This window comes from Anolis carolinensis, chromosome 4 (genome assembly GCF_035594765.1).
Source record: "Anolis carolinensis isolate JA03-04 chromosome 4, rAnoCar3.1.pri, whole genome shotgun sequence".
Classification (NCBI taxonomy): domain Eukaryota; kingdom Metazoa; phylum Chordata; class Lepidosauria; order Squamata; family Dactyloidae; genus Anolis; species Anolis carolinensis.
This window is the reverse complement of record NC_085844.1, coordinates 73,713,338-73,739,923: the sequence shown is the minus strand read 5'-3', so window position 1 is coordinate 73,739,923 and position 26,586 is coordinate 73,713,338. Positions and strand designations below refer to the sequence as shown.

Here is a 26,586-nt window from a genome sequence, read left to right as displayed (position 1 = left end):
TTTCTGTTCTTTTCCTTAACCTTCTGCCTCCACTTGTATTTTCTTTCCTTTCAATTTTTATTTTAGTCATTCTTCTTTTATTTCCCTGGGGAGAGGGGGGACTCCTTGGGTTCAGTACATCCTTGACTCTTTAACCGGCTCATCTGTTTGCATGGCCTACTGCTCCTTATAGGTCTTGTATTTTCCTTGATTCATAATCCCTGTCAAACTGACCTTTTGTCTGCCTCAGAGAAGCTGCTCTGTTTGTCAACATTTTATTGCAGGCAATTCTTTCTATGCGACAAGAGCATTAATATTTGGATTTACAAGAATTGTAGGAGATTGATTAGAGTTCAGAGAGGAAGAGAACAGTACTAAAAGAGGACCAACTTTAATGATTCCACAGAGAATTGTCTTTGTTGGATATTGGGCAAAACCTCAAAGTCTGAAATGTGTAATTGCTAGTTTTCAGAATAAATTTTGCATTAATTAAGATGTTTAAAAATATTCATTGAGGATGGTAGAAGTGGTGGTGGAGGGTAGCAATGTTAAGAGTAGTCTGGTCTGCATATTGTCTTGATATGGTAGAGAGTAAGTGTGTTCAAATGTTCAACTTGAGCTAATCGGACACAACTCCCATTGACTCTGGGATTGATGGATATAAAAAAGGTAATTACAACAGAACAATAAAATTTGAATTTCCATTGGAGAATGAAACTTTAAATCTGTTTCCATCTGGGTTGCTGTGAGTTTTCCAGGCTGTATCGCCATGTTCCAGAAGCATTTTCCCCTGATGTTTCTCCCGCATCTATGGCAGGCATCCTCAGAGGTTGTGAAATCTGTTGGAAACTAGGCAAGTGGGGTTTATACATCTGTGGAAGGTCCAGGGTGGGAGAAAGTACTCTTGTCTATTGGAGGCAAGTGTGAATGTTGCAATTAATCACCTTGATTAGCATTGAAAAGCCTTGCAGCTTTAAAGCTTGGCTGCTTCCTGCCTGGAGGAATCCTTTGTTGGGGGTGATTAGCTGGCCCTGATTGTTTCTTGTCTGGCATTCCCATTTTTTCTGAGTGTTGTTCTTTATTTACTATCCTGATTTTAGAGTTTTTTTAACACTGGTCGCCAGATTTTGTTCATTTTCATGCTTTCCTTCTTTCTGTTGAAATTGTCCACATGCTTGTGCATTTCAAAGGCTTCTCTGTGTAGTCTGACATAATAGTGGTTGTTAAAGTGGGTCAGTATTTCTGTGTTCTCAGATAATATGCTGTGTCCAGGTTGGTTCATCAAGCGCTCTTCTATGGCTGACTTCTCTGGTTGAGTTAGTCTGCAGTGCCTTTCATGTCCCTTCATTCGTGCCTGGGCAATGCTGCGTTTGGTGGTCCCTATGTAGACTTGACCACTGCTGCATGGTATATGAGCATGTTTCCATCTCACTACTTTGCAGAAAGAAAGCCATCTCTTTCCCAGATACTGTCTATATTGTCAGACCTGGTTAGACAAACCAAGCCTGTAGAAGCCAATTTTGGTAGCTTTATCTTTGGTTTATGAGAGCGAAACTTGTCTGGCTGGTTTCCTCCATGTTTCTTTTTTTCTATTTTGTATTGGAATACTACAGGGTTGAACTGTGGAACAGGACAGTGATTAGTACATGTATTTGAAGAAATTCCTTTCTTCACCACTTTAGACTCCTTGGCACAACGTTTTCTTTTGTCATTTGCTTTGTAATTGTGTTGAACAAGGATTAAAGTTTAGCTTGATATCTGATTAAGACATTCATTGAATGCCTATTGCTTAAGACATGTCAGAAATAAACAGTACCTATTTTCACATGCCTATTTTTTTATTTTAAATATAAATATGGACATGTTCATTCAGGATACTTTGAAATGTTTTAACAGGTTATATACAGTATGTTTATTTTTAGTGCATTTTTAACTCCTATGAAAGGAAGAGATCTCCCTCTAGTGGCTGTAGTGAGATTGGATTGATTTCTATATTCACTCCAATGGCAGGAACAGAATTCTATGGGATTTTTTTCTAATATCACCGGTACCTTCTAAGGCCAGAAGAAAGATGCAAAGACCACTCATGCATACAATCTTTGCTATTGCTTTATAACTCCAAAGTTTGTTTTATTTGGGAGTACATATTACTCTGAACTACATATATTATAAGTAGACAAGTTATCCAGTTCATATTTAACACCATGCACTATGTAAAAAAGAGATGGAAAACGTTTGGCCCCTCAGACGTTTTGACTCATACCTACCATCAATCCCATCCAGTATGACCATTGGATTGTGGAAGTTGTCACATCCTTTTGGACAGCCAGACCGTATCTAGCATTTCTAAGATGTTGCACAATTGCATTCCCCAGTGTTTTGCAAAGGGACTGCCACAAGAAATGTTGTTGACTTCCATTTGGCAAGCATGTTGCAACATAATTAGAGCATAGGAAGAAGCTGTTAGCCTCCAGTAATCTGAAGGAGGCAATTCTTTTCTCTGATTCCAGACCAGAAAAAATACACATTGGAGGCTGGATCCAGAAATACCATCCACCTTCTCATCAAGGAGATGTCTGTAAATAGGTGTAAAGCTGTCTTCACACTATTCTGCAAAAGAGGGTGAAGACCAGAGGAAAGGAATGGGCTTAAAGTGACAAGAGGGGTATCTTCCTGAATCTCCCACTGGCTTTTGATACTACGGATCAGAGTGTCTTATTGGACTAGGATTGTGTTCTAGGGATTCTGTTCTTATCTTTGGGGCTGGTTCTGGAGAATATCATCAGAGAATCCCTGCTTCACCCTGTTGCTATTAAGCTGTGAGGTGCTGCATTGCTGTAAGTTTCTATCCTATCTCCCAAGTTATTTAATATCTTCATAAAGTAATTTAGTGAAGTCATGAGAACTTTTAGGGTGGTTTGCTGATGTCACTCAGCTCTACCCCTCCTTGTCGTCAGAGTTGGCCAGTGCTGGGCAGTGCCTAATAGTGTAATGCGCTGGGTGGCAATAAATTGAAGCTAAATACCAGCAAGGACGAGGCTCTGTGGATTATGGTTTTCTCAGATCCTGAACATGGATAAATGACCTCTCCTGGATGAAGTCACACTTCACTTGAAACAGTATGTGCATAGGTTGTGGAAATGCTAAGATCTTCACGGTCCCAAGAGGACTGCAGGTGGACTTCATCGATAAAAGTACTTGAGTCCAGTTGTAAATGTCCATGCACTATGGCCTTTCTTGGACCTAGATTATCAAGCCATGGTGCTCTGTGGACTGGTAACTTCCACGTTAGATTACTGTAATGCCGCCAGTTTTAAGTCTTCCTATTCCAAATAGAATACAATTCACCGTTTATATTTTTGACCAGAACATCAAATAGAGACAGTGTAATAAAGTACTGGTCTTGAAGGAGTTGCACTGTTTAGTGGTCTGAAATCAAATCCCTAAACCTCTTGGGGCTTTGATGTCAAAGGATTGCTTCTTCCTGTGTACAGTCATATTTACATAGTTGTGGGACCCATACTCACAGACAAAATACGTCTTGTCTTAGCATTTTATAGGTCCTCCTGGTTATTCTATGGTATGCTTCCATTGGTGCAGTCAAGTCTGCTCTTTCTGGAAGTAGTAAAGGTAAAGGTTTTCCCCTGACATTAAGTCTAGTTGTGTCCGACTCTGTGGGTTGGTGCTCATCTCCATTTCTAAGCTGAAGAGCCAGTGTTGTCCCTAGACAACTCCATGGTCATGTGACCGGCATGACTGCATGGAGCGCCGTTACCTTACCACTATCGATCTACTCACATTTGCATGTTTTCAAAGTTCTAGGTTGGCAGAAACTGGGGCTACTCCCCAGATTCGAACTGCTGACCTTTCAGTCAGCAAGTTCAGCAGCTTGGCGTTTTAACCCGCTGCACCACCAGGAGCTTCCTGGAAGTAATTCACTCAGTAAGGGTTCACTATTACCCATGGTTTTGGATATCTACATGAAATCATGGAATGATGCACGCACCCGGCCTTTATTGGCATACAACAGCAAAATTGTAACATAGGCATATACAACAAAAGGAAGTCACAAATAAAAGGGAAAACATACTTCATCCAAATATGTACATGTTGTTAAAGGGTTGCAATTTATTTGAATTCTTCCATATTAACTTGGCAAATTGTTTAATATTGTCTCTTATTGTTAAAATTGTTTCCTATTGTTTATATTTTTAAAATTTGTTAAACTGATTTTATTCCCTGTTCGAAATGCTTGGGTAGATGGTGAGATATAGTTTTCTTAAACAAATATGAAGAAATACAAATAAGTAACAATATTAATATAGGCTTTGAATAATATTTTCTTTACATATATACTGTATGTTTTTGCTTAATTAGTGGAGGCTCACCACTCTTCACTATCTGATATCTCTCTCCCCTTTCTTCTAGGTTTGGGAGGCATTTTGAGTCTCCACTACTGTTGCAGAGCATTATAATGATAATCACAATGTTATTGATGCTGAAACTGTGCACTGAAGTACGGGTGACAAATGAGCTGAACATAAAGCGGCGCTCCTTTTCAGGTTGGTTGAAATCATTGGTTAGTGAGGTTGCTTAATATTGGCTTTTTGTGGTTTCACTTCATTTGGTTTTACAAAATTATAAAGTGCGTCTAATTCTCTCTTGGTAATTCAGCACTAAAGGAGTGTGCAGCTCACCTGATGGAAATGGGCTTTATTATTATTATTATAATTCCCTGAAGTTTGTTATTTCACTTTACTGCTCATTGGAGAGTCAGGCCTTGGTAGTTTTAGCCTTTGCTTTACTCCAGTTGTTTCAATGTGGATTTCAACATTTTCTCAACAAGCATTTGCGTTGTGATCATTCATGTCAGAAAAACGTTAATGTAAAGCTCCTTTCAAGAGGAAGAATGCAAACTATCTGTGGATGTCTGTTCTGTAGAAGGAAAGGCAGAAACTGGATTGAAATATGAACTGGTGTTTGTTGAAATTCCGGATCAGCTTTCTTTGTGCTTTCTTGTCCACTTTTGACTTGGCCTTCCTTTCATTTTTGTTTTCCTATCGCAAGAGACCTTTTTACAGTTTTCTTTAATTCCTTCATTCTTTTGTACTTCTTTTTTATGCATCCTTTTGAAAACATTTATTTAGAGTGGACTACTGTGAAAAGGTGTTGCCCTAGTGGCCCATATAGGCACATCTCTTTTGAACAGGAAAAAAAACAAACATTTTTTTTTTGTTAATTCCAGAAATATTTTGATCTCAAGCCTGGCTTGTTTCCCAAATCATCTGAATTTAATGACATGCATCTGAGAGTAAACTCAATTTATAATTCATCTAAATTTGTACAGTATGTATGTATGGATCCCCCCCCCCTTTTATACGGTGTCTGCTACTGTATGAGAAGGGTCGTTCTCAGACAGTTCTCTCAATTGGAGGCTCACTGAACAGTTAAACTGTGAGGATCCTGTAATATCTCACTTTCTAGGTTGTAGAAGAGGACTTTTAAAAAATTTATTTCCCCCAGGAAGTAAAATAAATGTTTCATTATTAAAAGCCATATTCTCTTAGGTACAGGCATACCTCAGTTAACAAAGCCTCTGACAAAGAATTTTTGTACACTTTTTTATGCCTGCAGACCTCCTTTTTCATCTGTACAGTCATCCTCCTCATTTGAGGCTTTGACTTTTGGAAGATCTGATTATCCACGGATTTGATTTAAAGTGTTCTTTCTAGAATCTCGAGGTCCTCCAGTGCAAATCTAGTCTATTTCCTCTTGTCGTGCTGAAGGACCTAGAGATTTCAAGAGAGAATACTTATTTAATAATCTCTAGGTGTGATTCTATGGTCAGCTTCCAGTGGAAATTAAACAGAATAATGCTGGAAGACCTAGAAATCCCTAGACATGTGTTTTCTCAGGCCCCTTCCACACAGATGAATAAAATCCCACAATATCTGCTTTGAACTAGAATATATGGCAGTGTGGACTCAGATAACCCAGTTCAAAGCAGATATTGTGGGATTTTCTGCCTTGATATTCTGGGTCATATGACTGTCTTCCACACAGACCCTTAGTTAAACAAATCAGCAATTTCTTTCTTATGCAGTTTTTCACATTCATAGGGATCCTGTGCCCCTGATCCCAGTGAGCATGGAGAGCTGACTGTATAGCTGAAAATGTTTCAGCCATGTCAGCATTGGGAGAAGGGGGCAGGACAACTGGAAAAACACAAACTTTTGGTGTTGGGTTTCAGAAGAATGTCTGTATTAACATGTAACAAAAATTGAAAATAAATTCTGTTTCTGTTTTGAAAGTGTTATTTCCTATTTAATTGTGTGATATGTACTTTGAAAGTAGTTGTTATACTCCAGAAACTTTGTTTTGTGGTTGCAACAAACTAGGTTGAATTGGTTGAGACTCTATGAGATATTCATTGAAAAACTATAGCAAAATGTGCTGCCGGATGTCCCACAAAAACAAAGGTTTTGCAGTTTAATAAACCTTTTCCATGTTTTTATGATAGTACCCATTGGGAAATGACATTTATGACTCAGGAACAAAAATTGTGTTACATAGTGTAATGGATGCAATTAAGCTTGAGCTTGGAAAGAGGGGATTTTTCTCTAGCTCAGTGGTTCTCAACCTGTGGGTCCCCAGATGTTTTGACCTTCAGTTCCCAACCACTGATGTAAGATTTGGTAAAAACTAGCTGCCCCAAGACTCTCTTGCATGAAGCTCAAAACAGAGACAAAAGGGGAGAGCATATACTCCTTTCCATCTAATCCCAGCATATTAAAAAAGCAAAAAAGCATGAATCTATAACTTAAGACATCAAAATGGAAATTTATAAGGAGGCTGTGGAAAAGAACCCAAACTTCGATAGAGTTTGGAAGAAGCCTTCTACTGATTGCTGGAATACTCAAAATGTTTTTCTTTACATATACCGTGTTTCCCCGAAAATAAGACCTCCCCAAAGAATAAGACCTAGCAGGGGTTTGGGGGGATTGCCAAATATAAGGCCTCCCCTGAAAGTAAGACCTAGCAACTAAGGCTGCAGCAGAGTTCCATTGGGAAGCATGGCTGCAGGGCTAAAGCAGCACTCATACACACACCGGAGGGAGGGAGGGAGGGAGAGAAAGTGCTTGCTGGCCTTGCCTTGCCTGCCCTCCTGCCTCCGTGGCTGCTGCTGCGCTGCCGTTTCTTCCTCCGGAGACAAGGCCATGCTTCTTGGCCATGCTCGCTTCGCCCCCAAGGCTTCTGATTGGCTCCTGGAGCCAGGGCAAGGGAAGGAGGGAGGGAAGGAAGAGGGCTTTCCACTCGTCCTGCTCTTTCAGTTTCTTAAAGGTACAGGACGCATTGGGATTCTCCTCTCATCCTTATTCCTATCCTATGCCCTGAAACATTATTTTATACTATTATTCTATTGCCATATTATTATCATCATATTCTGTTACTATTATTATATCCCATTATTATATTATCCTATTAATATATTTTATATCATTATATTATATTTTTCAATTATTATTATTATATCATTATATTATTATTCTATTATTATTCTATTATATTTTCATATTATTATATTATTATTCTGTTATTATTATATTCCATTTTATATTATCCTATTAATATATTTTATATCATTATATTCTATACTATTATTCAATTATATTATCACATTATTATTTTATCATTATTAGCATATTCTTTTATTATTATTATATTCCATTTTATATTATCCTATTAATATATTTTATATCATTCTATTCCATTCTATTATTCTATTATATTATCCTATTATTATTATATTATTATGCTATTCTGTTATTATATCCCATTATTATATTATCCTATTAATACCATATTATTATCATATTCTATTATTATATCCTATTATTATATTATCTAATTAATATATTGTATATCATTATATTATTATTATATTATCATATTATTATTATAGTATATTATATTATTCATCATTCATGACTACATTGAAACTAGAATAGAGAGAAATCAGCGTGGAAACCTTGTGAAACCTAAACTGCAAGAGGTACCATAGATTGTTGCACATGTAAATAATGGTAGTAACAAGAAATTCTTGATAGGATTCACAGTTTGTCTGGTTATGCTGGTTTGTGATGACAACTACTTTACAGTATATAATAAATGTTCATTTTGTTGTTCAACAATAAATGTGAGCTCTTCTTCATGGAAAAATAAGACATCCCCTGAAAATAAGACCTAGTGCATCTTTGGGAGCAAAAATTAATATAAGACCCTGTCTTATTTTCGGGGAAACAGGGTAGAAATCTTACCTGACCTAGATGAGTCATTTCATTTGTACATATTGTTAGTGTGAATAAAAGACGGTTGAAACATGTTAAATTGCTCTTCTTTTTTGTGATGTAGGAACCTATGCCTATTCTTTTTATGTTATCATTGCCTCTGGTACCAAACTTTCTGTTGAAGAAGTAATGCTGAGGAGCACATTGACTTTGTTAACTGAGGTATACTTGTATTGATCTCCATAAACAAAAGGCCAGGAATATCTAAGCAAGACCTGTTTTGGGTTTGTCTTATTGTCTGCTGTCAGTTTGTTTTCAGTCCATGTGTTATGTATTCTTAGTTTATTTAAAAAGAAAATAAGAGAATTTTTAATTATTAAAAATGTATTGATCTGTTATGGCTTGCTGTGTACTTGTGCATTCATTATTGATGTTGGTGCAAAATTCGTTCTGCACTCACAGACTTCCCAGGATTAACATGAAAGAATGAATTTGTTTGATATCTGAAAAATATCTCTTAAAAATTCTCTTCTGGAATGACTCATAAGTTGAACTTGTAAATTATAGATAGACTTCATGTTGAATTTACTTAATTTTTTTTTACTCAGCTGCAAATGTATTATTAGAATAGGCTGTATAGCCAATGCTTTTGACATTTTTTCCCATTGTAGAATCACATTTGCCCAAGAATACAGAATTGGATTATCTTGGACATAATGTAATGGCTCTTTTTCCTAGATGGGGTATAAATTACCATTATCGAGCTCTAAAACCCGAGAAGCCTCCTTTTTCCACCTCAAATGAACTGAAATAATAATAATAAAATATTTTCTTCAGTAACTGACTGGTAGAAGCTGAATTTAAATGTACTGAACACTGTAAACTCTTTGCTATCTCCTGTGTTTTGAAAAAATAGTAATAATAAAGTACTAAGTTAAGCTCTTTCTTTTTGTTTTCATTTGATTAAGCTTCAAAATATTTAAAATGAAACTGTCTTACAAAATCTTTTTTTTTTATCAAGGGCAGTGTAAATAAAGCTTAAATGATATGTGCTTGGTAGTAATTAATTAATTAGATATTTGCTTAGGCCATGGATAATATGTTACATCAGACTTGCTTTTGGTGTTTTTTCAAATATTTTTATGCAGCATATTGTGACTCCATTACTTGTAGCTTCAAAATCTGCAAGTGTGCCTCTTAGATGTCGAAGGAACTAAACCAACTTTTGGCATGATGACTAGCAGCACGACATACTAACGCTAAGTTAATCTCAAATTCGAGAGGAGTCAAACTAGTCTGTTTTGTCTTTGCTTTCTCTTCAATCTTCTAATGTAGCTGCAGATAGTAAAGATGAAGAATTCAAAACACCTCCCAAGAGATCCTTTCTGGGTATGTACTTTACAAACCCATGCTGCATGAGGTTGCCACTTGCCCGTCTGTCTTTCATTACTTTTTTTTTGCATTTTTAATGTGTATGCTATGGTAGAAATGAATGCATGATTGTCATTTCTACAAAAAAGGCTATCTGTAGCATATTTCTATTAACAACAAAATCTCACTTCAAAACAGTTTCAGCGTTGACTGAGGAAAAAGATGCATTAGTGTCACAGAGATTAGTGTCACAGTTACTTTTGTTCTTGACTTTAAAAGTAATTACACTCAGAGGTCATGCTGCATACTTTTTTATCCCTGAATGACAATGTGGGTGTTCATGGTCAAGATATTTCAGTTTATGAAATTTACTGTGTATAGTGATGTATAAATTGACCTCATGTATAAATCATGTATATTTCTAGACTTATATTTGAGTACATATAGTCAATGATGCTTAAAACACATTTACTCTAGAAGAGTGACCAATGTGCTTTAAGCACCATTTACTGTATATACTAATGTGTAAATCTAGAAATAAGCATGATTTATACATGAGGTTGACTTGTATACAAGTATATATGGTAAAACTTTTACACTAGGTCACTCAAGTGGTATCATTTGTATTCACTAGTAAGCAGTTAGCACTGGCTAGGTTTTTATAGATATATATGTACAATATATGCAAAAATCAAATCAGTTGTTTACAGTAAATGACTGTACTCAAATAGATTTATATATTAGCATGTTCCCAAGACTCTAGGCTGTCATCACAGCTACTGAGTTTTGAAATCATGGGCAGAAGGTTGTGATCATGAATTTAAACGTGTGATGGCACAACCCCTTATTGGCCTCTAAACAATTGTGTTGGAAGTTCATACATCACCTTTGTGGTGTGGCTGCTGTCAGAAATCAAATACCTGCCCCATCATACTCCCTGTTGCAATCGTAAGATGAGCAATGTTAAGCTTTATGGGGCAGCCAGGTGACATGGATGCTTCCTTTTCTCAGTAACTGCAGCCCTGATGGAGTGGTCTTCTTTGAAGTAAATAGTATTTTACTTTCCTTATGGATGTGAAATACTTTCCATATGAACATATTTTTTATCTTCGTTATGCTTATAGGTGTGTATGAGCTCATCCTAAACAAATCACTGAAAACTGACTGCCCAACAGAATTGATAGCCTAAGGATTATGCAGTCTTCTATGCGTATTAGGCAGCCCTTTTTCAGTTATTTCTTTAGGGTGAGCTCATACATTTTTAAAATTTGACCTGTTATTACACTTTAAAGTATAAATGATGACTGGTTATTCTAGATTAGTTGCCTCACATTATTTCAGGCTATTCTTGATAATTATGGGAACATAATCATTTTGAGATTTAGCTATTCCCCATCATTGTTAATAGTAATCTTTTGGCAGGTTGACCTGAGATACCCTCTGTGAAGAATATATTAAAAATTAAGTTGATACATCCTTCATTTTGGGAATAGGAGACTTCTTCCTCCAGTGTGTCGATTGTCTTAAATCTTGTATGCCCTGTTGCATCTTTTTCAGAAAGCATTTTTTGTGTGTAAAATTTCTGCACCATTTTTTTTGTTTTTCATCATTAGCTTATAGCAATTTTCACCTGTTTCCCATACAAACTCTGCTAACCTATGGAATGTAAAATGGGCTGAAATGCCATAACTTTACATTCTTGCTTGTGCTTGTGTTGCATGGTGGAAAACGGTCTTCTATTAATATTTTTTAAGTTAGAAGAAGTATTCATTTTGGATGCATGAAGGGTGCTGTGAGTAAATAATTTAACATATTGGTTTGCTCATTTCTTAATTTTTTAAACAAGTGTCTAAATTAGTTGAACTCATTATGTGCACATAGACGCTATGTAAAATTGGAATGGATTGTTGTGAATTAGCTGTGAATTTGGAATTATGTTGTAAAATAAGAATAGAATGTACTGACCCCCCCCCCTCTCCCACAGCAAAGAAAAAGATGTCAAATGCAGGTTTCTTATACTTGTTTCAACCTGGAAAAATGTGTTGAAAAAGTTATGTGAGTCATGCAGATGAGTAATCTGGTAGCAAACTTGGCATTTCATGTAACCCTAATGTTAAAGCACATATTTAGGTTACATAAACAACGAACAACTACTTTTTTGTCTTCATCCTCTTCTTTGCCCTCAAGTCCATTTTCAAAGTACAGCAACTCTAGAGTGACCCTGTGATGGGGCTTCGTGCCTCACTAATTGTGGGGAGCCCACCTTGCCTTTAGACCTGCTGAGACTTGCACAAGCCAATTTTAAAAGATTTAGAGGGGATTTGCTGGTTTTTAGCAATTTCATGAAAATTATTCCCATGTTCTCATACATATCAACCTCATGTATAAGTCGAGGTTAGGCTTGGAACTAAAGTTTTGGATTTTGGTATGACCTGTAGATACGTTGAAGGTAAATTTTAGGGGAACCTTCTTTTAAAAAGGATAGAGAGAACATTTTCAGGAAAAGCTAAAGAGAAGGGGAGGATATGTTTATTTGGGAGATTACAATGGGGATGTGTGTAAGTTGCATTGCTGATCTTAAAATGTCTACATCTGTATAAAACAGATAGAGAAAGGCATATAAATGCAGAAAAATAATGAGAAAATGATCTCAAAAAGGGTTGGGGGTGGGAGAGACGAGCAAGAAAAGCAACCTACCTCTATTAGGGAGGCATTGTGAAGGCAGTGATAAAAGACAGAGGTGCAGCCCTTGAAATTTACCCACCTCTCAGGTACTGTAGGTCCTAAATATTCTGGAAGTATCTGATCATGGCTGATCTTGGAAGCCAAGTAGGAGTAACCTACTTAGCTTAGGACTTGGATGGGAGATTGGCAGCGAATGCCAGGTGCTGTAGGAACCCTCTCAGAGTATTCCATGCCAAAGAAAACCCTCTGAAATTTGCGGGATTGCCATAAATTGACATAAGGTTTCCATAAGTGAAGTGAAAGCACGTAAACTACAGTGGAACCAAATCAGGCTGTACCTTACTTTACACAAGTCTGGCATCCTTGCAAATGGTCATTTCCATTGTACACTATAGCCAGCCCTCCATATTTGCAGGTTTAGGTTTTGTGGATTTGATTCATACATTCTCTCTAGGAATCTCTAGGTCTTCCATTAGGTCTTCCACTATCTTTGTTGACCATAGAGTTGAGGTAGAGGATCTAGAAATTCCTAGGGAGAATATTTCTCTCAGCATTTTGTAGGTCCTCCAATATGATTCTGTTGTTACCTTCTGACAGAGGTTGAAACAGAATTGTGCTTGAGGATCCAATGACTTTGGTGTGTGGAGGCCCTAGAGATTTTGAATGTGGAAGGCCTACTGCAGTTGGAATATTTAAAGTGTCAGAATTAGCATACGGTTAGATTTAGAGAAGTGTAGTAAACTTGATAAGATTATGTTGGAGTTATCATTTCACATTACCTTACAATCAAAACTGGGATGTTTCTCTCTGCTTTCTTCCTTGGCATCATCTTGAGATACTTGTCAGCTATCCAGCAAACCACTTAATGTCATTGATTCTCTCTTCCTAGCCTGCAGAAAAAAGAAAAACAAAACATGCTTTTATCTGTTCACTTTATTTCTGAATCCTGTCTCTTTTTTTATTGTGCTAATGGATAACTTTCTATTTTTCAAATGGATTCAAAATGGTGATTTTCATTGAAAATAAGGAAAAATGTTGAATAAAAATGAGTTCAGTGACATTTTTATGATTCCATTAAGCTTTCTTAATCATGTTCAGATTTTTAAAAACCCTCTTATGCCAATTTTAACCATTACAATTATTTCACTGATGTTGGTGGAAGTGATATTTTGAAGCTAGTTAATGATGTTTCTTTTAAATAATGAACTTGTAATGTGTTTATATGATCAATTTAAAGTAATCATTCCTCGAATCAAGAGGAGATGCACCAAGTGTTTACATTTCTTAACTTTTGTGGTTTACTGTTAAAGACAAGCTAAAAACTATGCTTAATGGCTGGTCATGTGGATCGAGTGCAGGGCTTCTTAAACCTTTTCTTAAACTTTCATAGCCTTATGTCATGTTAAAGAGATGCTATAATTCCATATTCCTTTTCCGGAAATTGTCCTGAAACTGTCAGTATAGCAGTGATGGTAAGATAAAAGTGCCATATACACAAACATCTCCATTTTTGGAGATTTCTGATCTGACCACAATGGTAAATGCTTTGGTTGCATCCCGTTTTGATTACTGTAACACAGTCTTTGTGAAGTTTTCTTTGCAAAACATTCTAAAACTTTGCCGGTTACACAGGGAGAAGAAAAGCTTCTTGTTATATCAACTTCATTGGCCATGATTCTCTATCCAAGTGCAATTAAAAACGTTGGCTGTGGCCTACAAAGCACTTAAAGTGCTTGGGACCAGACTTTCTAAAGGACCATGCGTGTCTGCTTCAGTTTTTGACCTTTTCTAAGAAAGACTGTGTTCTCGTCCCATTCCCTCCACAGATGTATTTAGTGAGAATATGAGATAGGACTTATTATTATTATTATTATTATTATTATTATTATTATTATTATTATTAACTTCATTTCTATCCCGCTCTTCTCACCCCACAGGGGACACAGAGCGGCTTACAACGTACATTTAGACAAAAATTCAATGTCTCATTATACAAAACAAATAAAAAGTAACATGAAATCAATAGAAAGAATCAACATATAAATACAATTTAAAACCATTAACATTAAGATATTAAGATATAAAACAGCATCTAGATACACTCTACTAGCCCCCCCCCTCCCCCCCCCCCGGTCATGATCTTAAGGTCTTCTTTGGCTTCCTTGGATGGTAATGGGTGGAACTCTCTACCATGGAAAACTATGTACTCTTTCTGCACTTCATGCAGTATCATCCTAATTGAGACTTGTTTTTGACCACTAACTCATTGCTGCAGAAAGATTGTTTGAGGTGTGCATGTTTTACTTCTTCCCTTCTTTCTAATCCAGTGCTTGGTTTTAATATAACATCTTATTTAATAGTTTTGAATTGCTCTTCATTTTTATACTTTAATATTACAAGTTTCAACCACTGTGTGTGCATGTATGTGCCTTCAGTTTGACTCTCAACTTATGATGACCCCATTAATTTCACATGGTTTTCTTAGGTAAGGAATACTTAGCCAAGGGTTGCTCCAATTCCTTCCTCCTCTCCTACATCACCTGGTATCAGATTGGTGATCTCCAATCCAAGTTTTAATTAGAATTTATCTTTCTTAGCTTCCAAGATCAGATGGGATCTAGTGCCTTTAGTTTGGAAGGAGAGTCCATATTTGTCATTGGTGGTATAACATAAGTCAGGGGTCCCCAAACTATGGCCCGGGGGCCGAATGCAGCCCTCCAAGGCCATTTACCTGGCCCCCGCCCTCAGTTTTAGACTTAGGCTCGCCCAAAGTCTGAGATGACTTGAAGGCACAACAACAACAATCCTACTTGATTATCTCATTGGCCAGAAGCAGGCCCACACTTCTCACTGAAATCCTGATGAGTTTACAGTATGTTGGTTAAAATTATTTTTATTTTTAAATATTGTATTGTTTTTTCATTTACTAATATTGTAAATGAATGATATGGTAATAATATAATATACTGTGTATACATATAATATTGATAATATTATAATGTTATACAATATTTATTTATTTATTTATTTATTTATTTATTACAGTATTTCTACCCCGCCCTTCTCAGCCAATAGGGGACTCAGGGCGGCTAATAATAATAATACAATATAATAATATGGTATAATATAATAATATTAATTATATATTATATGTAATATTACTAATAATATTACGGTATAATGGTATACAATATAGTAATATATAATGCTAATATTGTGCTATGCTAATAATATAATATATTGTATGCACATACAACTTGTAAGCCGCTCTGAGTCCCCTTCGGGGTGAGAAAGGGTGGGGTATAAATGTAGTAAATAAATAAATAAGTAAATAAATAAGACATGTGCAGTGAGCATAGGAATTTGTTCGTTTTTTTCTTCCAAATGATAATTCGGCCCCTCAGCAATCTGAAGTTTGAGGACCCCTGACATAAGTGATGAGCTTCTTCTGTAGGGTAGGGGAAGATATAAAAGCTCTTCAAATTCTCTGTAAATGAGTAAAAAGACAGGTGAAAGAATGGTGTTATATGGTGGAGGCATGAGTGGGATAAGGTTCCAGATTCCAAACTAGTGAAATAGGAGATGACAAGATATAATCTTACTAGAAGTGGATTTGACAGTAGGAGAAAGTAGGATGGACTGACAGTCTTTATGGTGGGTTCAGTTGTGATTCTGCTTTTGTATTATGGTTTTGGTTGGCCTGGACAAGAAGGGCTGATGTGTTGAGTGAGCCTGTTTCCTCAATGAGTTTATAGCCCCATCAGTATAAACAAGGTAATAAAACAGTTGGGTTGTAAAATAATGTTTGTGCATATTGAAATAGTGCCCCAAATTCTAGTGGATTTACTCTAGTCTCTGTTTATCATATGGCTAATGACGAGGTGCAGGAATAAAAAAGAATGGAATGTTCTTCAAACAGGAAGCGCTAAACTTGAAACCTAGTTGAAATTGACCCACCACATTTACAGGTTTACAGATTTGATTATTTGTGGATTCAATTAATTTGTTTAAAGAAAATCTAGGTTCTTCAGGGCAACTCTGTCACCTTCTGGTGGAAGTTGGCTATGGAGCTACTGTCGAGGACCTAGCAATTCTGAGAGAGGTGTTTTCTCAGATTAAAAAAAAATCACATTTTTTTTTGTTCAGAATGTTCAATTTCTATGCAGATCTTGTGCCCCTGAATCCCATGAAAGTGAGGGTCTACTGTAGTTCCCAAGTTCTGTGGAGCTGCAGTTGGAGAATTGGCAAGATTGGGCTCTTTTTAAATCCCCCCCCCCCCTATTACTCTATCCTTTATTTGTCTACTGTATGTCATTGATATTTTTCTTCTTGGTAGTGGTCTAGCAAATTGCATTTGTATTCTGAGTGCTATTGCGTAACTCCAGAAAGATTCCGAAACTGCCACAATAACAACATAACATCCTTGCTGGGCAAAATGGCAAGAATGTTGTTTTAAATTTTCGAAGAGTGTATTGATATTCACTGCTAGTTCTTTACATCAAGTGTGTGAAATATTTTTTTACAAAATATGTTCCTATTTTGTTGCATAGACTGCTAGAAAGCAGAAGCATGGGATGGGTAGTATACATCATTTTAATCAATAAACTTCTCCTTCAGTGCATGCTGTGAGTATGCTTTGCTTTAACAAAAAGAAAGACTAGTGTTTCATGTAAGCTTCTTACCCAAATTTCAGATATTGACCAAGACAAGCAGTTGTATTTTGGCTCTTATACAAGCCAAAATACAACTGTGTCTCGTATTAGATTTTTGCATCAGTTGTTCTGTGTTTAACAGATTTTCCAAAGATATTGAGACACTCTATTTCACAGAGAATGTCCAATTGGATAGTTTTTTTTACACATCCTTGCCCCGTACACACAAACACACATAACGTAGATGGTACTTATACTATAAAACCTTATATTATGAAAATTGTTTATTTTTTTAGTTTTGGGTAACAGGATTTGAAGAAATACTGGGTTTGATAGTGAAATAGGATCTTTTTATTGGAGCTAATTTGGTGTAATTTTAATGAAACTGATGGAGATGTTGCATTTGTTGTATCTGACCACTTGATGGTGCTCTTAGGTTTTCAGAAGTTAGTTGTCAGGCAGTGTGTAAGTTAAATAGAAAAAAATATTTTGCACTTGCAAGTGAAAATTTGGAGGAGCAAGAAACTTGCTAACTTGTTCTACTGTTCAAGGTTATACTTATATGTAACTGAATAATAAAGTGTGTTGGATTCCTGATTTCAAAATCAAGAAGGAAAATGTGTAGAAAATGGATTAAATTTTTAGTATTTGGAATATTAGGTAAATCATAAATACATACAAATGCATTCACATGCTGGCAGCATTTGTATGATTAACATAGTTAATTGTATATAAGTTGAAAACAAAAATATATTGAAAACAGAAGGGTATGATTCTGGGTGGGGAGATTTTTAAAAAACAATCAAGTCAATTGAACAAAAGCAAACCCAGGTTGGAGTACTATGGTTGTAATTTTATATTGCCATCGGTTTGATTTAACTGTTAAATTGGTTCTGTGCATTTTACTGAAACATTTAGTGATTGAGGATACACCTGGCCTAGCTAAAGCTTTATGCATCTGCCAACTTCAGCAAACTTCGATGTCCATCTCCAGATGGATCATAGTTGAGTAGCTACATTAATATCTTCTGCTGTATGTGCCCAGTTTCTGTCTTCAGCCAAGCAGCTGATCGCTCACTTGAAGTTATTTTTTAAAGGCAAACATCTTGGCTACTTGTTTTAAGGTAGGCTGTTTGCACCTGCTATTCCTTGTAATAGGGATGCTTTTCCGCTTTTGGAAAGGATTCTGCACATGAGATCCTGGCATGGTGATGGTTTTATGTCTTTCATACTCAAAGAACTTCGGATAAGTTGAAAAATGAGCAATCTTATTACCATACCAAATTCACACAAACTGGAAAAGTTGCTTTTTTTTTTTTTTTTTTTTTTTTGCTTTACAGTTCTCTGAATGTGTCAATCTCTGTGTGGCACAATGAGTTAAACTCTTGTTCCGGCTGAACTGCTGATCTGAAGGTTGGGGTTGCTGGCTTGAAGGTTGGTGGTTCAAATCCCGTCTGTCGGCTCTTGCTTGTGGGGACATGTGAGAAACCTCCAAGCAGGATGGTAACACATCTGGGCATCCCCTAGGCAGCGTCTCTGTAGACGCCCAATGCTCTCACACCAGAAGCGACTTGCAGGATGTTCCCAAGTTGCTTCTGACACAATAAAAAAGCATGACAAATTGCCCTGGATTCTGAGAGTGTTGGTTCCCAAAACAATGTTTGCAGCTTTGATTTTACCAAACAGTTCATGAGCCAATAGGAAAACCCTTCTCGTAATAGTTGGAAGATATAGTCCTTTGTAGTGCTTTAGCCAAAAGAAAACAATGTAGGTTGCTCTCCAAACGCAGGTGTGGGAATTTTTATGAGATCTAAGCAGTTGCCCTGAACCTATCTTGCTGCCCTCATTTTATTTTTTCCCTTCCAAAGTGTTGGATCAGATACATTTTGCTAGTACTGGTGGTTATAGCTATAAACCTCAATCACCACAAAGAGACAGTTTCCCTATAATCTCCTTCAGATGTATTCATGTGGAATCCCATTATATTTCTTGTACGTTGTGAATCACCAACTATATAATGGGGGAAAGCACTGAAAAATGGGACTGTTAAGAAAAAAATGAAAGCAGCCTGGAAGAAGGTAAAAGGTCCTATTAACTCCTAGAATGTTGAAGAAACGGCTAGAGCTTTTAAAGGTCTAGTCAAAATGTACTTTTATTCATTCTGTTGGTTTACTTTGAATACAAGTGTCTCTTTCTGCAAGAAAGTGCTCTTTCCCCAGTAGAGCAGAAAAAGCTCTCATATGTGTAATAATGACTGAAAAGCTTCAGTGACTGTCTTTAGACGTTTTGCTCCCTCTGCAGACATTTGAATCACCCCACATTCAAATGTCGGAACTTTCTTGTTTAGGCAGATTTCCAAAGTAGACTTGGTATTGAATAAGGGTCAGTGAACAGTGTAGGACTTAAAGTTGCATGATTTTTAAAAATCTTGTTTCCACCATTTCTTGTTCTTCATTGTTGCCTTGACTAGATTACTATTCCCTTTAAACCTGCCTTTAAAGCAGTAAAACAATGTGCTACTCACATACAGACTGTGGAAAAAGGAAAATTAACAATGAAAGTATTTTTTTACACAAAAATCAATTATCTTGTGTATAATAGGTAAGGGTAAAGGTTTTCCCCTGACATTAAGTCCAGTCGTGTCCGACTCTGGGGGTTAGTGCTCATCTTTATTCCGAAGCCGAAGAGCCAGCGTTGTCTGTAGACACCTCCAAGGTCATGTGGCCGGCATGACTGCATGGAGCACCGTTACCTTCCCGCCTGAGCAGTACCTATTGATCTACTCACATTTGCATGTTTTCGAACTGCTAGGTTGGCAGAAGCTAGGGCTAAAAGCGGGTGCTTACTCCGCTCCCCGGATTCGAACCTGGGACCTTTTGACCCGCAAGCTCAGCAGTCAGCATTTTGACATGCTGTGCCACCGGGGGCCCTGTGTATAATAGTCAATGATTAAAAAAATAAAATAAGCCAGCATGGTGTAGAGATTTGAGCATTGGATAATGACTGGAAACCAGGGGTTGAAATCCAGTGTGATCTTGGCCAAGTCTCCTTTTTCAGCTCCAAAGGAAGGTAATAGCAAACCAGTTTAAAACATAAACGGTTAAAAAATCCAGCACAACAGCTAGAAAATTAGCAAATCTTTAGGTGGAGTGGCCTTGTACACTTAGTCTGCAAAACCTTGTTGAAAGAAAAAGGTCTTTACTTGTCTGCAGAGTGAAAGTAGGACACAAAGAAGGCCCTCTCCTGAGTTCCCACCAGATGTACCTGGGAAGGAGGTGGGATGGAGAGAAGGGCTTCCCAAGCAGATCTCAAAACACAGGCAGAACCAGGCTTCAAGGTTCCTGACCATCTGTAAAACAAATAAATGAATACATTTTCAAAAAGGCTGATCTTAACACCACTCAAACACTTCTCAGCATTGTAGAGACAGCTATCAGAGTTTGCTGCAGCCCACTCAACAACGCTGAGCAACAACAAAGTGTCATTTCTTCCTTCATCTTGGGGAGACTTTGTGGCGGCTGGCAGCTGATCCTTGTTGATGTGTTTTTCAAAGTGTGCCAGGAACTCCATAGGGTCCGGCAGTCATTTCAAACCCTTCACGCTTGTCCGATCCATGGCGACCCCATAAATTTCATTGTGTTTTCTTAGAAAAGGCATACTCAGAGGTGGTTTTTTGTCTTCTCAAGTATAGCACCAGGTATCCATTGGCAGTCTCCTGTCCTATCCTATCCTATCCTTTCCTATGCAAGCACTAACCGGAGCTGACCCTGGTTGGCTTCCAAGATCAGATCGGATCTGGTGTCTGTTGGGATATTTAGGTCTCATGTTTTTTTCCAATATAATAAAACTTCGTTGTGTATCAAGGTAAGTGACCTGATGAAATTATTGAGAAGCCGAAGAAAGGTTTTAATAGTTCTTCTCTTTTGAAATTGCCTGGTTTTCCTTCAGCAGTGTTTTCTCTTGTAAGCTGACAGATCAATACATTATATCTATACAAACTTTTCAGAATAAAAAGTCTTATCCATTACCAGAAAGCTTTTGTAGATGTGCTAGTTGCAAATGCTATCCATAGGAGTTTGGTTAATTTGGGGAATAATATAATTTGTTCAGACTTATGTAGGATGCTTTTTGTTCATTTGTATAAAATGTCTTAGCTTCCTTCTGCTTTTTTGGTAGTATTAATCATGCTGTTAATGGTCCCCTGCCCCTCATATCCAGTATTTTTAATGCATTCTTCTCTGCTACCCAATTATTTTTCCACTGACAGTGATGAGTACACCTCTCTCTCTCATTTTGCTAACTCTATCTTAACCTTGAAAACTCTTTGATGGCACAAACCTTCTCTTTACTCCCCCCCTCCCCAAACTGCTAAAGAAATGGGATAAGTACAAATTCTGTCCTGCTGTGAAGGACTTCTGAGCTTGTTGACTTTCTTAGAGACGGATTCTCAGAATGATAATTTCAGATTTTCTGTTGTACTGGCTTATAGAAAGAAATGTTAATAGCGGTGCATGCCGAGTTCTTTTTTCGACAGGAATCTTTATCATTTTATATATTCATATCTCTTGGGATTGCATATTGTGTTGCAGTGAAATGCCTAGTTTGCTGCTAAGCATTTCGGAAGAACTTTTACTAAAAGTTAGAAAATTTTACTAAAAGGAGCACTTTGAGAAAAAAAGAAGGGTGGATTGTAAAGCTTGAGAAAATCCGGTGTTTGCATGGGAAGGAAGCATTAGTGTGGGGCACCAAAACCAAGCCCTAGTGAAAAAAATGTTGAGTGTCTATTGGGCAAACAAAAATATAATGAGGGAATGGCATAGAGCAGTGTCTCTCCGTCTGTCTGATGTGGAATCCACATTTTTCCTCATGTGCCAGGGGCTGGGGCCATATTTATGTTCATTGGCTACAGCTGTTTCCTTCGTTCTTGGAAACTCTTTACGGACAAGCGCTGATCCAGGGATAACCACTCTAAATACCGTTGGAGTAGAATATGATGGAGGAGGACTTTGCCAGCAGGAATTCATAACAGAGTATTAGGACTGTTGCAGATCCTATTTGGTGTATTTCAAATGTATTTGTGAAATACGTTTTTGATCTAGATTTTTTTGGATATTGCTATACATTGTGGTTGTGCTGTAAAAGAAACACGCTTTAAGATTTTAACAGAGGAGAAGATGTTTCAGTGCCTAATTACCTGTGAATTCAGATATTTCATTTGTGAATAAACTAGAGAGACAATTAAACATGCTCTGAGGCTATTTTTGAGGCTGTAAAGTATTTTACCCCAGTGGTGCAGTGTATTAAACTTCTGAGTTGCTGAACTTGCTGACCGAAAAGTCGGTAGTTCGAATCTGGGGGGGGGTGAGCTACCACTGTTAGCCCCAGCTTCTGCCAACCTAGCAGTTCGAAAACATGCAAATGTGAATAGATCAATAGGTACTGTTCTGGCAGGAAGGTAACGGCGCTTCATGCAGTCATGCCAGCCACATGCCCTTGAAGGTATCTACGAACAACGCCAGCTCTTCGGCTTAGAAATGGAGATGTGCGCCAACCTCCAGAGTCAGACACGACTAGACTTAACGTCAGGGGAAAACCTTTACCTTTACCTAAAGTATTTTCATCCAGATTCGCAGGACATGATGTTAAACTAGGGCATTGTTCAAGGTTCCAATGTACTTTTAACACTTAAGAGTACTCTCACTCTTCTTTCCCTCTGTGTCAAGCTGACTTGTAAACTATTGTCTATGAATGTGAAATGCTTCTCCAGACTTGTTGACTGTTGTGGATGTCTTCATAATCTCGGTTGAAATGTTCAAAGAAAACCAGGTTAGGAATTAATCCCTGTAGGCTTCACATGTTCGTTTTCTACCTTCCAGTGTACAATATCCAGCTTAAATGTGATGTTATTGTTAAAAACCATAAATAAGCATGCAGTTAGAAAGGCTAATGAGGACAACGTTTACCTGAGCATAATGGCAAACACCTATCATGTCCCCTGGCAGCTTCTCTATGCTGATGAATAGATACTGTCCATAACATTTATTCGGACTAAGCCTCTTTTGTTGTATACTGTAACACTTCTGCAAACATATAGTGTATCCTCTCTTTGCTATTTTCCTGCACGTGTAACTGAGTATTTTGTTCCATATGTCCTATGCCCATATTTTTTTATTTAGCTATTTAGGAAGTACAATTGTATATCTTCCCTTTCTTATTAAAAACCTATCCAGCATTCATAAAATCTGCTTTTATATTTCAGTTGAAATGCTTCATATTGGCCTCATTTAATTTTCTTTTAAGACTCTTAGGATTTCAGATTTTTTTCTTCTTAAATGGAATGATTTGTCACTGTTCAGTAAGCACAGCACAGCTCTTATTAGACTTATTAGGAAGAGGGATACTTTAGGAATCCGGTCTTTGTGAATTGTCATGCAAATTGATGGATTAGAAAGTCATTGATAAATTAATATTGCTCTTGTAATGTGCCATCAAGTCAGCTATGAATTTTCTTGACAAGTTTTATTCAAAGGAGTTTGCCATTGCTGAATGAGTGTGACTTGCCCAAGTGGTTTTTAGAGAGTTACTATGGGGTGAACAGGTATCTGAACTCATGTCTCCCACAGTTCTAGTTTAACACTCAACCGCTATACTGTTGCAGCCTCTTTAGAGCTTATATTATGCTATGTGCTACTTGTGAATTTTTCATGGTCTTCTATTTGCCCTATATGGGAAACTGATGATAGCCCAGATAAATATTTGCACTAATCCATCACAACTCCACTCACGTTCTTGTCTTCTGAGGAGATGTGAGTTCAGTAGTAGAGCACATGCTTTGCTTGAAGAATGTCCTATTTCCAGTACTTGGAATCCCCAAGTAGGACTGGGAAAACTGTCAGGACAAAAGGTCTTCCGCAATGCTAGATAACTCCCTGCATTCCTAATGTATAGTTCCATTTGCATTTGTTCTCACTAAATGTTCCTGTTCAATCCAATAAATAAAATAAAATTTAAAAATGTATTTTAAAATACCTATTTTAAATCTATTTTCTTTCAAAATATGCATTTAAATTCTTTTTGTGGGGGTGATAACACAAGATTAAACAGATTTATGAATTATTACCATAACCATATCTCATATGATCTAGTAGCTAAACATGATCAGCCCTGGTTAGTCCTAGGATTGGATACTGCTAACAAAACGTGAGTCCTGTAGGCTATATTTCAGAGAAAAGACTGGAAAAACCACCACTGATATTTCATGCCTAAGAAAACCATATGAAATTCATGGAGTTGCTATACGTCAACAGGCGACTTGAAGACATATACATACATTTAAAAGTAGAATAGCGCATCCATCCCTCTTTAGGAATAGAAATAGTAATGTGCTAGTGGCATGCTCAATTTATGGTATCATTTTCATCATTATTTAAAGAGAAAGGAATGTTTCTTGTTCCTTTTTGCCAGGAGAAAAGGAGGCTGTGATGACTCTGCCAAATGGCTTTCAAATAAACCAACTGAGACAGTTTCTGTGAACATTTATTTTATTACATATTGATGCAAAAAGCAAGGTGTCATCCTGCAGTCAGTGCGAGTTTGTTTATATTATTTATCGAACTTATGCCTCCCCTTTCTTCTGACATGGTTATTTGGAAGGATTTATTTAATAAAATAGTTATACTCTGCCCTTTATTTGATGCTGTCAGGGTGGCTTACAATGAAATACGCTTAATACAACAAAATTTGAGAAATATGCAAGTATATTAAATAGTTTTTCACTTTAATACTAGCTAAAGCAATCTTGGATAATATAGCTACTAAACGTGGGCAGCCTGGATAAAATAAGTTTGGCTGAAGGCTTTAATAAAAAGCCATGTTTTTATTAGTCCCAAAATTATTATTTTCCCCGTCTATCCTCCTTATTTGAATATTAGGGAACCCCCGGTGGTGTAATGGGTTAAACTCTTGTGCAGGAAGGACTGCTGACCGAAAGATCGGCGGTTCAAATCTGGGGAGCTGTGGTGAGCTCCCATCTGTTAGCCCCAGCTTCCCATGAGAGATGATAAAACATCAAAACATCCAGGCCTCCCCTGGGTAATGTCCTTGGAGATGGCCAATTCTTTTACACCAGAAGCGACTTGCAGTTTCTCAAGTTGCTCCCGATATGAAAAATTTTGAGTATTTAAAAGATAAAAACATACATTCCTTGTTTCCTTTTACTCCCCCTTCCAAGCTTTGTGTGTTGTGTCAAAAAAGTGGTGTGGAGTTGAGCAGGCACAGCCTTTTGTAACTTGCCCTTTTTTTCAACGCTATTTTGTGTTAGCATGAATTGAAAGATTAAGACTATGTACTCAGAAACTCAAATTGGTGTGAAAGGTTGTAGCTTTTTCTATTGTACTATTAAAAGGTTGACAAAGCAGTGTTTTATATTATACCTTTAGTAATGTCAATCCATTTTAGCAGAACAGGTTTTTTTTAAAGTACCTATTCATATACCAGCTGGGGTGAAAATAAAGATTACATTTCATCTCCCAGCACGAAGTCATATTAGAATTCAGACTTACCTAATCAGCACACACATGATGCGTGGTATATTATGGGTCCAGACAAACACTGCAAATCATTCCAAAGAAGATATTTTGCACTGGCCCTGAACAAATGGATGGCTTAGGACTAGAATTTGTTAGAGGTCACACTGTGTAATTGGAACAGGAAAGGTTAGAAGCATTATTACTAATTATAGGGAGGATAGTATTTCTGTGAACATATATTTAATCTACGCAATTATGTGAGTTAAGTGAAATACTTTTAAGTAGTGCAATAGGTAATTAAGGACCAATATTCAAGCTACATGAAAGATTCATGATGTGACCCCCTATTTAATTCTTTCCCCCTTCATCTTTTTCCGGGCCAAAATTTCCTGGCCAAAATTTATCCTGCCTGCTGTTTGCAAGGGAGGAAAATGTTAGTACTGATTTTAAGTCAGTGATGTGTTTGTGAAAAGGCACTGAGGAAGAGGGAAGTCATGTCTATGAAGTATGATTTAATGCAGTGTAATTAGTAAAGATAAAAGGCAAAGACAAAATATAAGATATCATCCATATCAGAACTGCTGTCGCCAAACAGGTGCCTAAGAAAGATAGTCGCAGAACTTGGAAAGGGCTTTTCCCCCCAAGTTTTGGCTCAACACTCATAAGTTTCTAGTCCTGCTAAAGGGTAATATCCCACATTCTGGTGCTGGACTTTTTCACAGGATCCTCACATAGAGCTGAATGAATGCAGTCCCATTTTCCCAAGCAATATACTAGTGGCACAATGAGTTAAACTTTTGTGCTGGCTGGACTGCTGACTTGAAGGTTGGGTTGCTGACTTGAAAGCTGCCAGTTCAAATCCGCAAAACGGCAAGCTCCAGCTTGTGGGGAAATGGGAGAAGCCTCCCAGTAGGATGCTAACACATCTTGTTACTATGCCAGGGCTCTGTCAGTATGCAGGCAGAGGTGAATCAAAACAAACACCCATCTTGTGTCAAATTGCTAATTAAAGCAGCACTTACTGTCTGGCTGTTTTCAAAGTCCCAACATAAAGATAGCACTCAGCCACAGAATCAAAACAAA

General features: G+C 37.1%; 1 protein-coding gene across 4 annotated transcripts in view; it reads left to right on the top strand.

The window, feature by feature from the left end:
* Nucleotides 1-26,586, top strand: part of slc66a2 (solute carrier family 66 member 2) — a 73,559-nt gene that overhangs the window by 12,483 nt on the left and 34,490 nt on the right. For 3 of the 4 annotated variants that reach the window (XM_016992919.2, XM_003219735.4, XM_062980615.1), the window contains exons 3-4: nt 4,408-4,541; nt 9,603-9,656. In XM_016992919.2, coding sequence (XP_016848408.1) covers nt 4,408-4,541; nt 9,603-9,656 — 188 coding nt within the window. The remainder of the gene's footprint in view (nt 1-4,407; nt 4,542-9,602; nt 9,657-26,586) is intronic. The other variant, XM_003219734.4, reaches the window with a different exon arrangement.